The sequence below is a fragment of the Vicia villosa genome, linkage group LG7, assembly GCF_029867415.1.
Source record: "Vicia villosa cultivar HV-30 ecotype Madison, WI linkage group LG7, Vvil1.0, whole genome shotgun sequence".
Classification (NCBI taxonomy): Eukaryota; Viridiplantae; Streptophyta; class Magnoliopsida; order Fabales; family Fabaceae; genus Vicia; species Vicia villosa.
Genome location: NC_081186.1, coordinates 104,670,432 through 104,688,431, shown reverse-complemented (window position 1 = coordinate 104,688,431; position 18,000 = coordinate 104,670,432). Strand labels below are relative to the sequence as shown.

At 33.4% G+C, this 18,000-nt stretch overlaps 1 protein-coding gene and 1 long non-coding RNA gene across 2 annotated transcripts; one reads left to right on the top strand and one right to left on the bottom strand.

The window, feature by feature from the left end:
• Positions 1-8,151: 8,151 nt before the first annotated feature.
• On the bottom strand, positions 8,152-12,742 carry LOC131616352 (uncharacterized). Its single transcript, XR_009288091.1, has 3 exons — positions 12,524-12,742; positions 12,330-12,424; positions 8,152-8,520 (listed from the first exon to the last, which is right to left on the bottom strand). It is a non-coding gene; the product is annotated as an uncharacterized LOC131616352 (long non-coding RNA).
• Positions 12,743-13,435: 693 nt separating this feature from the next.
• LOC131616351 (uncharacterized) lies at positions 13,436-14,976 on the top strand. The gene is made up of 2 exons (XM_058887658.1): positions 13,436-14,251; positions 14,351-14,976. The coding sequence occupies exons 1-2, from the start codon at positions 14,141-14,143 to the stop codon at positions 14,552-14,554; spliced, it is 315 nt and encodes a 104-aa protein (XP_058743641.1). The 5' UTR covers positions 13,436-14,140; the 3' UTR covers positions 14,555-14,976.
• The last annotated feature ends 3,024 nt before the right edge of the window (positions 14,977-18,000 follow it).

Sequence of the window (18,000 nt, the reverse complement as noted above, 5' to 3'; positions counted from 1 at the left end):
CAAGTATTTTTATATTTTATTTGATTTATTGAGATTTTAAATGAATAAAATCAAAATAAATAAATAAATTTATAAAAACAAGTGAATTTCATTATGGGCCTTTATTTAAGTTACGTTCATGTTTGAAGTCCAATACATGGGCCCATTAGTCCAAAAATGCCAAATTCTTCAATTAAGTTTTCATGCGTTTCTTAAAAATTGCTCAACTTCAACCATGTATATCTCTCTCCATTTTAACCCTATAAAGGTGTTCTTTGAGCTTTGTACTTTGTTTTGAGTTTGTTAGGAGAGATAAGATGGGCAAATTTTGGGGTATGACAGGTAACAATCTTTTCATCACGAGCTTATAGCTTATTTTACTAGCTTATAGCTTATTTTCCAGACGCTATTTCAAATAGCGTTTTAGCTTATGTCTTATAGCTTATCATTTTTTTCCTTTTTTATCCTTATTATTTTAATTAAAATTCATTTTTAACCCTTGTAATTTATTTTAATTTAAAATAAAATAAATATATATTAAATATCTTTTATGTCATTTTACATTTATAAGTTAATTGAACCGCTAATTTTACCAAACACTTCAATTAGCTTATAAGCTATCAGTCTCAACCATCCGATATAAGCTATAGTCATCAGCCATCAGCCATTCGTCATAAGCTATAAGCTATCATCTAGCTTATCAGTCAACCGCTATTTTTACCAAACAGACCCTGTTATAAATAAATATTTTAAAATTAAATGAAGTTTTATGATTGGTTGAAGATACACTACCCAACTTTATGTGATGGGTAAAGAAGTTGTCCCCCTTAAACATAGTTTAAAATTTCAATTGCGATTGCGGCCGTTGAGTTTTAAATTGTAATAACCGCAAGAATTTTATTATTTATTAAAACAAATATTATTCAAATGATTTGTTTTTATATCCATATTATTATCAGCATTCTTTTCGTTTAAATATTTCTATTCTTTTTAAGATATCATTTTGGTACATATTAAAAGAGGTAACATTGGATTCTCAGTCGCCCCATTATCAAACCAATAGTATATTATTGAGTGTATCACCCTTTATTAGATGTCTCCTTTTTTGGGATAAGTCGCTTAGTACGAATATAAATATCACATATGATTATTGAAGGGACAACTTAACTACAACACAAGAATACTCATACATAGAATCTCATCCCACAGAAGTTTGCTTTCAACCTCAAAATAAACCTTAAAGCTTTTAATAACCCTTAACCACTAGAGGTAGCCACACATTTATACTTATATCAAGTACAATTGGTGCCCACTGTGTGGCCCTAGTAAATCGTCCTCACGTTCACCCTCTATGCTCATCATGGCAAACAAAAAGACAATAATTTTAATGAGTGATCAGTGCATTTTAATGCACATTCTCCTATGTTTGTTCTTAAGCATTTCTTTGATTTTCTTTGTTTACTTTTATGTTTTATAATGTTTTTCTAATTTAGTTTATTTTTGGTTTAATTTGATTTTCGCACTTTATTTTCGGCATTAGTAGTCTGCACTAAAATGATCATAAGTGGAGCTCCGAGAATCCGATTGAGATATTCTAATAATCGCCGAAAAGCTAAGAGAAAGAGCTACAACTTTTATGTTGGAGTCAAAGTCAGATTTGGAGCGTATATTTTCCAGAATTTCGTTTGAAGCTGCATCATTCGTTTTATTTAGTTTTGGATCGTTAGTTTTGGGCCTGGGTTATGTTTGTTTGACCCAGTTGGGTTATGACCCGAATTATTATTTCTCCCATTTACCTAGGTCTGGCCGCTAATGTTCATTGTTACGTTTCTATTATTCAAGAAATTATGAGTCAAGCTTGTACGAATTCCATGTAGAACTAATTCCTTTGAGACAAATTGTTGTATTCAGGTTCCGACCTTGAGGTTATTATAATTATAATTCAGTTCTATTCCTTTCAATATTAATCAACGTCTCTTGTTTACTTAATTCGATTTGCATAGACTATATTGATTTAATTCGATTGGTTGTATGATCCTAACTATAGTCACGTTATCGTTTGCTTAATTCGTTATCGTGTCCGTTTAATTTATGCTTGCTTAATTCATGAAACTTAATCCCGTTTGCTTAATTCGGATAATAGGAACATACAACTTATACTATCAATTACGTTTGTCAATGGATATTATGATCGAATAGGAATAGATAATCCGCTTAGGAGGTTGGAATTACAATAATTAATGATAGATAGGAACCGAATCAGCAAATTGTCGTTTTACCTTATTTTATAATCACTTATTTTAATCTCTTATTTGCTCTATTGTTCATAAATCGATCTAAAACCATGCATAAACCCCAATTTTATTTATATTAGTTAATAACAAAACAAGAATCCTTGTGATACGACTCGAGTCATTGTCTCTATATTATGTTTTCAAAATAACTCGTTTATGATCCGCGCGCGACAGTGGATCAGTGAGCGAGGAATCTGACGGCAAAGAAAGTGTCATTGCACTGATGTGCGCTTCTATGGACGATATTTGTCGCTAGAACCAAACCATGTAGGATAATATCCTTCATATCCAGCAGCGCCAAGAGACAGACATGGTGGACGAATTGGAGGTATTGGACCCCCAACATCTGTCTGATGAAATATGGGAGGCGCCCATCCCTGAGAACTTCAAACTATCATCGTTGGTTAAGTTTTACTAATGCAACAACCCGTATGAGCATGTGGCCTCCATCAACACTTAGATGACCATCACTGTGGTGATATATAGGCCTCCCTAGGATCTCTATTATGAAGAAGATGTTCATAATCAATCATAGTTTGGTTTTGATGAAGACAAAAGGCGTCTTAGAAGAAAGATAAAAAACGAAAAAGATTGGAATAAAATTTGCATAAGTTTTGGATTTTAATGGAATTGGATCATAGACAAAGGTACAATGTGCAATTAATGGTTTATAAGTTTTAAGTGTTCACAAAATTTCATCTAACCTTTTGAGTTTTGCTAAATTAAACATGCACTACTACAAATAACTCCATTTCACCTCGAACACATAGGGGGTATAACATCGATTACACAACTGAGCTAACAAAGGGAGACATGGAAATTTTCCACTTTACCCCTCGATTTTTGAATAACATAGGGGAAAAGTGGCACAGGTCATGAATTCGATCTCCATCAACTGCATTTTTTTTATTTTCAAAATTGCACGACGTTTTAACCTCAGTCTTAAACAATAATCAAGGAGTAAAGTCATGTTTACAAAATTTTAGTTTTAACCTGGTTTTTTTGTTTTGTTTTATTCTCCAAAGTATCAAATTTGTTAACAAATTCTAAATCTTTCTCATCATCATCAACAACACCGATAACAAAAACAAAAATAAAATCAATAGAATCCTTAAAAATCAAATATCAACAACATTAATAACAACAACAACATAATCTTTAGAATCTTTAAACATAAATCTCAACAACAACAACAACAACAAAAAATAAACAAAATCAATAGAATCATTAAATATTAAATTTTAACAACAACAACAACAACAATTAAACAAAATTAATAGAATCATTAAATATTAAGTTTTAACAACAACAACAACAACAACAACAACAATATTAAACATTTTACTTGAGACAACTAGAACTAACATAAATAAGTTACTTTCATGTTTTCTTAACTAACATTAAACATTTTTAACAAGGAATTACTAGAGAAACCAAACTTTAGTAAGAAACTAACCTTGAAATATTTTTCTATCTTCCTCTCAATATCATTGTTTTTATTATGTTAAGTTTTAAAGTCTGTGCAGATTTTGTTATTTACTTTCCATTCACTTGCTTGTATTTTTTTTAAAATTTGGTTTGACCCATGTGGCAGGCCATATTTCTTGAGGAGATTCTGTGTCACAATTCTTTTGTTGACATGATTCCAAATTATCCAACACATTCAATATCATCCTACCCCATAGAGGACCCAACATCCATTAAGCAACAACTTGCCGGATCGTGAGTACTCTCATACCTTAACCTTACTCTATTTTAATTGATTGACAATATGACCTATTACTTGTTACTAATGCATTTATTCACTGACCACAGAAATGATTGTGGAGTTTGGGTATGTAAGTGAATGATTGAGTGTCCCTTCCAAACGTTGTTTGAAGAAATCCATGTACGTTGAACTCATGCGAATATCATTAACTTAATCATTTCCCATAGACAATATATTTGCATTTTGTCCTAAATATTGATAATTATATTCCCTACAGGTTATGACCTCAACCAGAATGAAACTCGCCCTTTTTTTGTTACACTTCGGTAATAATATTTTGTTACGCGAAATGTTGACAAAGTCGGCAGCATATTGGAAAAAGCACGAAGATCAAAGGAAGAAGTTGGTCAAACTAGGTTGAAGTATGAAGTTGGAAGATTGAAGTTGAACTTTTTTTTTTTATTGTCCATTAATTTGAAACAATTTGGGATTGTAATATGATTCTGTGAAGTTTGAATTTGGCATTTTTTATGCCGTTTATTTAGGGCCAGCAGCTACACCTCTCCTTGGCCCAAGTAAGTTTGGGCATCCATTTAAGCCCAACGGATTTATTTTGATGCACCTCCATTTTACTATTTCTTTAAGCATTTTGTTTATTTGTTTATTGCTTGTTTTAATTTTCTTTAATATATATATTTTTGTTTCTTCCATTCCATTTAGAATTTAATATGATTGTTAGATGTCTTTGACTTTTATGGATAATTGGGTTATATTTTGTATAATCGTATGTGTTTTGAACTCTTTGATAAAATTAACTACCAATTAATATTAATTTTATAAAGGAATGAAATGTAATAATTGAAAGTTTCATATATAATATGATGTGGCAGTTATGAAGGTGTGTAATTAATTTTTTTATTGAAAAAGTGTAAAAGAAACCATTATTTTTTGTTATTGGATGGAGGCCCAACTGTAAATAGTAATGGGACGTAAGAGTTATTACTGTTTTGGAGACGAATAGGTTATATATAATATGAGGCAGGAAACGTAAAGGTCATTTGTATACGTTACTTCAGTTTTGTTTTAATAGAAGGTTTATACCCTCAAAGGTTTTAAGGGGTGATTCACACAAGTTTATTGGAGTCGGTGTATGAAATGGTTGAGGACAGTTCATTGATTTCCGATTCCAGGTGATTGTTTGTGTTTTGATTATTTTTGCATTTGTGTTTGATGGTCTTTAAATCCTGATCCATGGATGTGTTTTTTTGTTTGCATGCGCGTTTGATGGTTAGTATTTTTTTTAGAAATCATATGTTGGTTATTAAAACGGTTATTTTTCAATAGGAACGCGTCAAAGATGGTAGTGGAGGGTGATGGGGTTGTTAGAATAGGCCGTAGAAGAAGCGCTCGCATATGTGGGAAAATGAAGGGTAAAGATGTTGTGGGTGAAAGCTCCATTGAGCGTCGAGATGATGACAGTTTGGTGAACAGAGACGGGTGTGACACGAGGTGCTCAGCTGTTGTGAATAAAAAGGGAAAGAGGTGCAGGAGGGTGGGACCAGTCGTAAGCAAGGAAGAGGATGGGCACAAGTACTTTTCCTAGTGTAAGGTTATCGAATCAGCGAAGGTAGCTGGCCAAAATGTCCTTGTAAGTATATTACGTTCTTTAGGTTATGTATAATTTAGTTGGTTTAAGTATTGAAGCATAGGCATTGAATTTTGTTAATTTTTTTCCGTGAATTTCCACAAGCCTAATTTAAGGAACGTGCTGATAGAGTTGTATTATATGGCATATTTACAGCAATTTCCGCAAGAAGTTATTCGGAACTGCATGGACAAGTCTTATAAGCGTGTTTTGTTTCATGATTCTGATTTGAAAAAGGTTTTCAAGTCTGAACTTCATTATGCTAAAAGAGACCACTGTGTTGAGAGATACATTCGGAAGGGATGGCATGAGTTTCTGAAGGAAGGATGCATCGAAGATGGTGACCGCCTAAGATTTATAATCCGTGACCAACCTTGCACGACGGTTGAACCTGGAACACAAATGGTTGATGTGGCAGTGGTCAACAGAGCCAGAGGTGGATGAATGTGTGGTAGTAGGTGTTGAATAGTTGTGGTGATGTGTTGGGTTTTTTTGGCCACAATTATGATTTGTTTTTATCATGGGTGTCTATATTTTGATGTAATTTATGGATAATTGGGTTATATTTTGTATGATTTTTATGACTTTTTATAACTGTCCGTTTATTTAGTGACTGTCCGTTTATTTAGTGACTATCCGTTTATGAATGTCCTTGACTTTTCTCCATTATCATAGTTTTGAAGACATTTATAATGTATAGACCCATCAAATGTCACATCATTGCATTTATATTTTCTCTTGTTTAAAACACCAGTTGTTCTCTCTTCTCTCTGTTTTCTAAAAACTCTTTTTATATGCTCACCACCTAAGATAACCTTACAAACTAAATTGGATTTAGACTATGGAGAACCAGTTGGTTGTTATCGTTGAAGGTCGTGTTAACTTTGAAGATAGGTTGGAGAATCTAGCCTTTACTACCAAGTATATGGTTTCCAAATTTGGATGGGATGAATACTTTGATATGCTTTATGATCCTACTTACCCAAATTTGGTTGCTGAATTCTGGGTGAATGCATCAATCCAAGTGCTGAATCGGCACAAAGTCATTTGTTCTATAGTATCTGGTATTCCTATCTTCGTCTCCCGAACGACTATTGCAGAGGCAATAGGATGTGAGGACGATGGAATTCCTCCAGATTTGATGTCCTGGGAACAATATCATCCCTTCTGCACCATCTTCAAGGATTCATCTGACATTTCAAAATCCTCCAATCTTTCACCCGAGGCATTACTTTGGTATCAAATTCTGGCCACAAACTTTTTGCCAAAGAACAAGGATATAGATGTCTTAGATAGCTGTGAAAGGGACTTTCTTCTTCTACTTGTCAACAAAGGTCCAAAGGTCAATCTCCCCTATGTTTTCTTTGAGTATCTGAAGAAGACTCTTCTATCCTTCCAAAAAGGAAAGACATTCTTCATTCCTTATGGAAGAGTCCTCTCTAAACTATTCATGCAACAAGGAGTTGTGAAAACTAAGGCTGAGGTGGATTCTATGGTCTGAGGTCATGAACTAGAGCTACCAAGAGTTCGGAGAGCCTCTGACATTGCCCCTTTCAAGGTCATGGCGGTCTCTCCTAATGGAACTTATGTGTAATTTGGTTGTGTGCACGCCTACACAGTTTGGTCTCCATGAAACATCAAGTGTGATTGTATTGTGTTATCTTATGATTATCAAACTTGTTGGTTTTCCTTTCATGTTTTTTATGGATAATTGAGTTATATTTTGTATAATTGTATCATTTATTATGTGTTATTGACCTTTACAGAGGTTTTGTTATGAGTGAAATTGTAATAATCGTATCATTTATAAGTGTGTGGCAGTAGGTGTTGAATAGTTGTGGTGATGTGTTAGGTTTTTTTGGCCACAAGTATGATTTGTTTTTATCATAGGTGTCTATGTTTTGATATAATTTATGGATAATTGGGTTATATTTTGTATAATCGTATGTGTTTTGAACTCTTTGATAAAATTAACTACCAATTACTATAAGATAGCTACAGACCAAATACACATAACAGTTTTTTTCCATTAATTTCACACTTACAATGATAAAATCCCATACATATATACTAATCATTTTTTAAATAGTTTTTCTCCACACTAAACCAATTGCATACATACGGTGTCAATTGCATACAGTGTAAATTGCAGATGTAAGCCTAGCATAGGTCTTCCAAATAACACAAAAATAACTCATGTTACGTCTGGATTTAACATACCTCTGTGATCTGGATATGTACAACTGAATTAAGCTAACACATGACTTGAGTTCTCTTATATTCACATTCTCCTTCACAAGTTGACTTCATCTCTAATCAACATGTTGCATCGTGACCTATGTTGTTTCAAAAATGCAACAAAACTTAAGTGATTATCAAATTCAAATAATAGGCTCAGTATGATAAATTAGCATTTTTTTGGAAGTTGATATTGAACTCCAAATCTAAATTCACCGCTTTAACAGATAAACAAACATTTTGCTTTGAGACAAAATATTTCAATTTATTAGACTCAATTTACACACTTCATATTACAACAGTTTCAGTACTTGCACGATTACTAACATTTACATGTTTATCATTATATTGGATAATTTAAAATCAGAAAGAACAAGGTTCAGTTGAGTCTAAAAATTTGATATTATTTAACTCAAATACACAACTTGGCAATACAAAATAGTTCTAACAGTTAATGTACAAGACCTTATCTCAAATTTACATGTTAATCATGCTATCTCCTTGCATCTCATTCTGAACACCAGATATTTTGGTAGAGTTGAACAGTATCAGCTGATGCAAGACCTTAAGTGGGATAACCTTCATGAAGTAACTCTGTTCAAGATGTGTTTTCGAGTTCAAACACTCTGAGCATACTGTTTGCATCCATTACTTAACTGCATGTTATTTGAAGAACAAATCATCAAAATAATTCACAACCACAACTTAAATTTGAATAATATCACAATATAAATTCCTCTGAAAAATAAACAATTTAATTGAAACCCTGAAGATTCAATTAAATTAAGATTATTTCACTATATACCGATTTAACTCAAATGCATTTTTTTTATGAATTTATGAATTTCATAAAATATAAACCCTAATCCCTAATTCTCTAATTCCTGCATAAAAATTGAATTGAATCAACTTCAACTTAAAATACAAACCACAAATCCCCAAATCACATACTAGCTTCAAATTTTAAAACAAACTCTCATTACCAAATCAACTTCAACTGAACATACAAAATTAATATCAAATTCCATAATTTATGCAAATTAAGTCAAATCAAGTTGATTTTGGAAAAATATAAAGACTGAGATGGACACGATTACCTGTGAAAAAATATGGCGTCGTCCCACTGTGAAACTTGGGGGGACAATAGCCCAACGAAGAGAGAAATTTTTCGATACCCTTGGTTGAGGAGAAGGAGAAGAAGATGAAGAACGAGGCCATGTATAATTTTTCGATACCCTTGATAACAAAGAAGAAGGATGAACCGAATGAATGATAAAGAAGTAGAAGGGGAAGAAGATGAAGAAGGAGGCCAAGGAGGTGTGTTTCGGACTGTGAATTTCTGATTTTGGGATTTCATCTCAGAATTGATTTTGTCAAAATAATTTGTTTTTCAATTTTATATTAATTTTATAAAGGACTGATATGCAATAAATGAAAGTTCTATATATAATAATGATGTGGCAGATATGGTTGATATAAATTAATGATGTGGCAATTGGGATTTATAGTGGTGTGTTTTGATTGGCCAATTAAAATAACTACACCAGTGAAGTCAAAATGGCAACTTCACCATAGAAGCTCCCTTGTTTAATTGGCTATTGTTCATAATTTCTAAAGTTGTGTTACCAAGTGTTCTCTCATGCAAACATGTTTTTGAAGTCTCGGACAATGTGCATAAGCATTTTAATTCACAAATTAAAGCCCGAGTTCATCAATTAAGGTAAGAATTGAAAATTAGCAAGATAATAGTTCCAATGTATGAGTTTGTTCTTAGCATTTGAAATGTAGTTGAGTCTTTGCTAGCAATATAGGATCCTATATCTGAAAGGGACCAAATAAATGTAATTCTTCAAGGTTTACTGGGAGAATACAATCCTTAAATAATGGTGATCTATGGATAGGTGGAACCAACTGATATATGTAGTATTGAAGTTATCTTGAATGTATAAGAAGCATAGTTGAATAAGTTTCACCAAGAACTTTTGAGTCATCGTGCAACTTCTAATGTTGCTCTGTTCATAACCAGTAATAATGATGGTAGAAATAGTGGTGCCTTTGGCTCCCATCAACATTCTCTTGGTAGAACACACTAAAATCGTGGCAGAGGGCATGATGTATAGGTTTCTATCAAATATAATCCACCAACTTTACAACACATATGATCACTCAATGATAGATTGTTGGCATATAAGGAGGAGTACTTTGAACCTCCGCTACTGAAGCCTTAAGCATATTCCCTTCCTCAAATAATTCCTCTATTGCACATGAAAATCAGAAGAATCAAGTCTCCACCTCTACACAAGTAATTGTTCTTTTGACTCATCAGGACAATCTCAAAGTTCCCCAAGGTCTTGAATCTCAAACCAGGCTTGGAAACTCCGGTATATCCCATGATAATAACTTTATTACTTCTAATTTCAAAATAGAAATTCATTTAAAGGTCTAAATAAATTTCTTGTTGGTAATGTTCCTAGCTTAGCAGTCAAGTCACTTGGTTGCTTTAAATTCGGATACAAACTTGTATCAAATTCTATGTTAAAGTTAAACAAATTACCTCATGTTCCTAGAATTATTAGTAATCAAATTTTGTGTCAAACGTTTCCAATAATATCAATGTGTATTTTTAATTTTATTCTGTCAAATGCTATTTCAAATCACAAGCATTTAACTTGGTGTTGTTTGAAGAATTCCTTGATAACAGTGGACTATACTACTATAACAATCTAGCTTTAGAACCCTTATGCAATTCCATAAGAAATAAGTCTCAAGTTTGTCTTGTTGTAAATAACACTATTACTATTCTTAGGTATGATAATGAAAGTTCAATTACCAATAATGTTTCCATTTATACTCTAGACTAGGTCATACAAAGCCTAGAGTTATCCATGGTATACTTGACTTGTGTAATATACATTCGAATAATAAAAATCCGGTTGACTTTGAAATTTCTGGTGTCTTAGAAAATTACATAGATTGCAGGTACCATTATATGATACAAAGTATAGTTGTACTTTTAAGCTAACCTATACTAATTTGTCGAGGTCATCTCCTATTCTATGTAGTAATGGCTATTCCTTCTATATTATTTTTGTAGATGCTTTTACCAAATACATTTGGATATATCTACTCAAACAAAAATCTGATGTTTTACATGCCTTCAAGTTATTTTAAAGCTATGCTAGAACTTAATTGAATTCTAATATCTAAGTTGTCCAATCTGATTATGGGAAGAATTAACGCCTTTCACCAAGTATCTTAATCAACCTGATTACTTCTCACTAAAATAGAATAGTTGAGAGAAAGCACATACGAATAGTTGAAATGAGTAAAATGACATCACCGTGGTTTCAAGTTAAGGTGGAGATTGTTGAAATATACCCTAAAATATCTTAAGTGATGAAGAAAAAAGAAACTTATTTCTAGGTTGCAAAAATCAAAAAGCTAAAGAAAAAACAACCAATTGGTTCAAAGATGGCATCGAATTCACAAGTAGGCGACTTGACGAAGGTGGTCAGGCGGCGGCTGCGGTCTGTGTTTGGTCAATTCCAGTGGACGATTTGTGTATGTCGGGTATTTGATCCGATCTAGGCAATTTTCATGTGTCGAGCTTAGTTGTTTCAGTTTGTCGATCAGCTTGTTAACCAGATATGTTTTGGGCCAATTAAACTTAGAGAAGATGTGTCAACCCTAGTATAAGAAAACCTAGGAAACTTTTAGAAGTAACTAAGGGGATTAGGAAACACTTTTAAACATCTTGCATTTGTGTGATTCATATATAGAGAGAGAGTTGAAGAGATTGAGAAACACTTTAGTATAAAATAAAATTTGTTCTTATAAATTTGAGTGACTATTTTCTTATAAATCATATATAATCTTTTGCAATAATTTTTTAAAGTCTATAGTGAATCGGAAAACTATTCTCTCGTCTAGAATAAATTGTTTGATCGTTATGCAACTAAATTATTTTGTTTCTAGTCTTTCTTATTTATTTTTCAGCCAAACTAGTTTGATATCATATTAGACAGAGTTATTTTTACAAAGATTATTTATTTTAATTGTAATTATTGTTTGTCCTTACACATATCAAATTTTTTTATTTGATCTAATCTTTCAATCACATTATATTTAGTTTTTTTTTAATTATTTTAAAAACTTTTGATTTTCCACATCAATGGAAGAGAGTTTGGCTCTTTCACTGTTTGTGATTTCTCTTTGCAATTTGCATTTGAATCATTTTCCCTTTAAAATGAGTCTCGTCAAGAGAGGTGTGATCTTTCAACCAAAGTTGATTCTTTGCTCGAGAGCATAAAAAATCAGTTATACAAGAAACTGAACAGTATTTCATTTGAGAAGAAATATGAGACATGAAAAATTGTTCAATTATAAAAAACTCAAATGTTCAACAATTGAAAAAGCAGAAGCAATCATAATTAGAACCTTCACAAGAACCAGACATTGCACACACCTCTGAGTCAATGCACTCTCTATCACATGCTGCATCAATACAAGGCCCTGACCATGTTCTGCTCGGCCTTCCACAAAATAACTTTGCTTCCACTTCTATTCATAAGAAGAAGAAAAAAGATTATAATAAAATAAATTAGAAACTTAAATAAGCTTAAGTAATTACAATAAAGAGAATCAATACATATTATATACCCCATGTTGAAATAAGGAGAAGGACAAGACATATGAACATGAAGAGGGTGCAGGGTTTAATAGTAGACAAAGTCATGATTTCTACATGTAAATGAAGTTCTTTACAATAGTTAAAAAATTTGTGATGATCAATCTTGAAAATTTTGTGAGCTGGGTTAAGATTTTTTATTTTTTTATTCATTTAGTTTTCAATTTATTATTTTTATTATTAGTATGTTTTGATATGTTTCTAGGGGCCGAGGCACAACAAAGTTTATTGAGATAAAAAAAATTAATAAAATTTAATTTGTCTATACAATCTTTATATGAGCCAAGGCTTGACAAAGTTTATTGGGTAGAAAATCAAAGAATTTGGATGGGGCACATGTAATAGCTAGTAATTGTTTCAAGAATTTTATTCATAAATGTTATCAATGTAAATAAAAATGTTAATGTTATGGTAATGATGGGTTTTGTGATTTACTGTTTTATATTTTAAATATGTTAAAGCATTTGAAAGCATATCGTTTATAGTTTAAATATGTTAAAAGTATTTTCAATACACCAAATTACTTCTAAGGTGGTTGGAAATGAGCACTCTTTGATAGTTCTCAAGTGCAGCTATTTAAAGAAGGTTGGGTGATAACAAACTCTAACAAGGCAACACGTTTTAAAGAAATAAATTGAAGAGAATCTCTTAATGCATTCGTATAGAAATTCTTGGCAAAAACTCCAAAATATTTTTAAAATTTTGATATGTATTTTCGAGCTCACCGCATCATATTTTTAAGAGGAGTTTTTTTATATGCATGTCCGAAACAACTATATTTACAAAATCAGAGCAATTTCGGAGATGCATCTCCAAATTCATCTTATAATTTAAGTTTAGGAAATTTTCGGAGATGCATTTTTGAATCTGTTTTAAGTATATATTTGGCGCGGATACAAACCCCTCATTTTTCATTTTCATTCAACTCATCTTCATCTTTGAATCCTTCTTTTTGTGCAATTATTGAAACAAGTTTTTGCGATACTTTGACGGAGCAAGTGTTACCGAAGCAAGTAATTATTCTACTCATTTAATCAAGTTTTCAAAAATTCCAATTTTGAGTAAGTTTCTCCAAATCTTTTGTTGCATGTATGTAATAGGTAGTTTATACTCATTTAAATTAATTAGATAAAAGTTTAATTTGAATAATATGGTTGTCTGGATCATTATTTAATGGTTTTTTTGGGCATTTAGGGCAAGAACATGCACCTGTGCAACAATGGCTGTTTGCAAGGGTGTTCGGATTTGTATTTCCGAAATCTCCTATGAGGAGTTTTCAGATATGCCAATCTAAAATTAGCTGAGTTTTTAATTTTTCATATTTGTTTCGTTGTTTCATTTCCTCCAGGGTGTTTACTAATTGATGCTATTTTTTCAAGATAATGGCTAATAACCCTAAATTAAGACTTGGCAGGCCGAGCCAGACAACATCCGCTCTGTGTGAGATAACTGAGCAATCTAGAAGGGTCCCGGTGAGTCACCTAACTGATGCGTCACCGTCTCAAGAGCACGGGGATAATGAGCAAAAACTTGATGAGGAACATGTTTAGGCTACTCCTGATACGCAGGCTGCACGACTATGTAAAACAATGAGGCAGGGTGCCGAGAGATCTGTCCAGGATTACCCAAGAGGGCCTTATGACCCCTCCCTTTTGAAACATTATGACTCCCATGTCACTCCGCATGTTTGGGCAGGAGAGGTATTTTTGTTTACACATTGATATTAACGACTAACATTAATATTAATATTAATTTTAATTTTTAACGACTAACACTGACATTAATTTTTAATTTTACAGGAAAGGCCAACCCTAAAGTCCATGAACCATGCGCGGAAAATATTTGATCTTGTTCAGCCCCGGGAGGATTGGTTCAGGGAGGTCATTCTTGGCTCCAGACTTGCCGGACTATGCTGTTCCGGTTATGGGACTATCAACCTGGAATGCAAGGGCATTTTGCGAGAGATGGCACAAGAAAACCTCATTTTTCCACTTTCCTCTTAGGGAGATGATGATCACATTAGATGACGTCGTATGCCTGCTACGCCTTCCTATTAGAGGGAGGTTATTTAACCACTCTCGGATCAGTCGTAATGATGCGATTGAATGGACGGTCAAGTATTTGAGAGCTCAACCATAACACTTTTATGACAAGTGTGCCTCAACTAATGAAGCTCATGTCAAGTTCTCCTTCCCGAAGGCACTATATGATGAGGATTTGAATGCGGCAGAAGCATCCGCGAGCGAGGAGAATATTTTTTCAGTACCACCGTGCCTGTGGTGTACGGTGTTACTTCATGTTCTTGGTTGGCACGCCCATTTTTATGGACAAAAGTGCAACCTATATGTGTAACAGCCCGATTTTATTAGATATTTTATTTATTAGCTTATTTGTGTGTTTTATTAATTATTTGTTTATTTAATTATTATGTGGTATTACTAATTAATTGAAATATCTAATTATATGCATATTTGTGTTTTATGGTTCAATTAAGTTATTAGTAGTATACTATGTATTGGGCCTAATTAATAATTGGATGGGTGGGTAATAACATAACTAAGCCCATTAAGAGAAAGATAGTAAGAAGAGGAAAACTAGGGTTTTAGAGATAACACAATTTGGGGGAAAGGAAGAGAAAGAAGAGAATAGAGGAGAAAGAACATAGAAGAGAAGAAGAAGGAAATTGTAGATTTCTTGAAGAGGGTGGATTTAAGAGTTAGAGGTAAGGGTTTGAATCCAAGTTCTTATAGACTATATGATTGGGTAATGTGTTTTGTTGTGATTATCTCTTCATCTTTGCAATTTCATGGAAACATAGAAAAGTTAGGGTTTATGAACAAATGCATGAATTTGTGATTTGAAATGTATTTTAACTGATGTTTGATGATGTTATGATGTTAGAAGATCCATAATATGTGTTGTATTTGTGTTTATAACATGTATTCTATTGTTGTTCATGATGGTTAGTGTTTTCAGCTTGATTTGGGTTGAGTTTAGGGGTTTTGGAATGGAATTCGTATGCTGTTTTCTGAGATTTGGGATTTTCTGAAATCGCCAGTTCGCGCCGCGAACTATTGTTCGAGCCGTGAACTATTGTTCGAGCCGTGAACTATTGTTCGAGCCGTGAACTATTGTTTGATCCACAAACTGCTTGGCAGAAACTCAGGAATATTTAATTCACTCGGTTCGCGCCACGAACTTTGTTGGCGCCGCGAACCCTGTTTTACAGAACTTTTTCCAAACTTTGAAAAACCATAACTTTTGATCCGTAACTCCGTTTTATGCGCCTTTTGAAGCGTTAGGAAGCTAATGAGATTGTCTATATGATAGAATAGAATGGATTGACATTTGTTTTATAAATTATGATGATAATTGAGAATAACATTTACCTATATGTGTATGTTATGGATGAGTTGTGTATGATCAATGTTCATGGATGTATTATGTGATATGATAACCGTGAATTATGTGATTGAATTCTAAATGCTAGTTGATGTGGAATAGTTTAAATTGGATGTTAATATATGGATAACATGTGATTACTTATGTGTGTATTATGAATTAAGACTTGTGGTTAATATTCATATATGTGTTAAGTGATGTGATATCCATGATATGTTGGAATGAATATAAATATACATTTATATGTACTATTTAAATGTGTCTTGTTGATAATGATCATTTAAATGTGTATGTATCGAGATGTGGATTGAATAAATGATAATGCTATACTTGAATACATGTGATTGATTGTTGTGTGTTAGTTGATGCATTGTTTGGAAGAGAAGTCATGTTGTGTAATATTGTGCAAAGTTGTAAAGATGTGATTGTGTAGTTTAAGAGATAGAGAGATCGTCTTAAATGCATGAGTCTTGTTTTGTTGCACACGTACACAAGCACGAGTCTTTGAAAGTGGCAATGTTGGGTAATCTCACGAAGGTTATTTACTTGTCCCAAACCTAACGAGTATGGGGTTTGAAAGCTTAACGAGTACGGGGCTTTGAGGTGGTTATCTTGTCCGTAGAGAGTGGCAATCGGCATGACCGGAAATGATAACTGAGGGATCCACATGCATATCGCATTGAGTCACACTTGAGTCTCACGTGTCGGTGTGAAATGTTATTGTTGGTGTGATTTATGTGATATGAATTGTGTGGAACGATGTTGATAGATATGCATATATGTGGATTTGGTGATTCATTTGATATGAATTGTTGTTGTGTTATGAATGTGATATATGTGATTTGGAACACATGTGATATAGATGTGAATTTATATGTATTAATGATGGTTTTTTCTTCACCCACCTCCTAACCTTCTTGCCCACCCCATGTGAATTTACAACATTACCCCTTGTTTCGGAAGTTCATTTCCGAAACGGTACTTTTTTTTGAAAAAAAGGTGTTTTCGGAAATGAACTTCCGAAAACGTGTATTTTTTAATATAAAATATTGGTTTCGGAGATGCATCTCCGAAATAAAGTTACATTTTCAGAAAATGTGGTGTTTCGGAAGTTCATCTCCGAACGCACCCACCCCCCTTGGAAAATTCGGAAATGAACCTCCGAAAATATGTCTGGACAGAATAAAATGAAAAACAACAACAATTCGCTTTATTTAATCGGGTGAAGATTACAACGATAATATTACATAAAATTAAAGTTACATATTGTTGAACACGGGTAGGTGGGGATGAGAGAGTGGCGGGGAGAAAAAAAGGCTTCCAAATTTCAAAAGGTGTACTACTGTAAGTAACAAATGACGGCGGAGGTGTAACCGAGGCCGGAACATATGACGGAGGAGGTGGATGTCCGGAGGAAGAAGAACCGGAGGTACGTCCACCGCGAGACAAAGGAGCCAATCAACGTAAGCTATAATTTATCATTATCATCAGGGGACGTCATTACAAAAAATTGGGAAAAAAATCTTATTATTTTTAATCTTGATTTTTTAGAAATGACGTCCCCAGATGATAATGATAAACTATAGCTTACAATGATTGGCTCCTTTGTCTCGCGGTGGACGTACCTCCGGTTCTTCTTCCTCCGGACATCCACCTCCTCCGTCATATGTTCCGGCCCCGGTTACACCTCCTCCGTCATTTGTTACTTACAGTAGTACGTATTTTTATTAACATGATAAATCCAATACAAAAACACTGTGCGATACAATCCGAAATCCGAACAAAACAAAACAAATCACGTCAAACAAAACAAAAACATGTTATTCTGCCCGACGAGCGTTACAAAATACACATCAAACAAAATAAAAACACGTTATTCTTCTCGACGAGCGAACTCCTCCGAATGAAGATAATTATACCAATCTTCATCCCACTCAGTATCAGAACCATCAGCGTTGATCACGCCTGAAGGCTGAGCCTGCGCGTCCGAGCCATGGACTCCCAGGGGACGAGAAGCAGAACCAGTCAAAAGCTTCTTCTTCTCCTT

Bases quoted from the DNA above. Each gene is read 5' to 3' on its own strand.
- LOC131616351 (XM_058887658.1), top strand. From the start codon at position 14,141: ATGAGGCAGGGTGCCGAGAGATCTGTCCAGGATTACCCAAGAGGGCCT. The intron at 14,252-14,350 runs GTATTTTTGTTT...TTAATTTTACAG, and splicing joins CGCATGTTTGGGCAGGAGAG to GAAAGGCCAACCCTAAAGTC.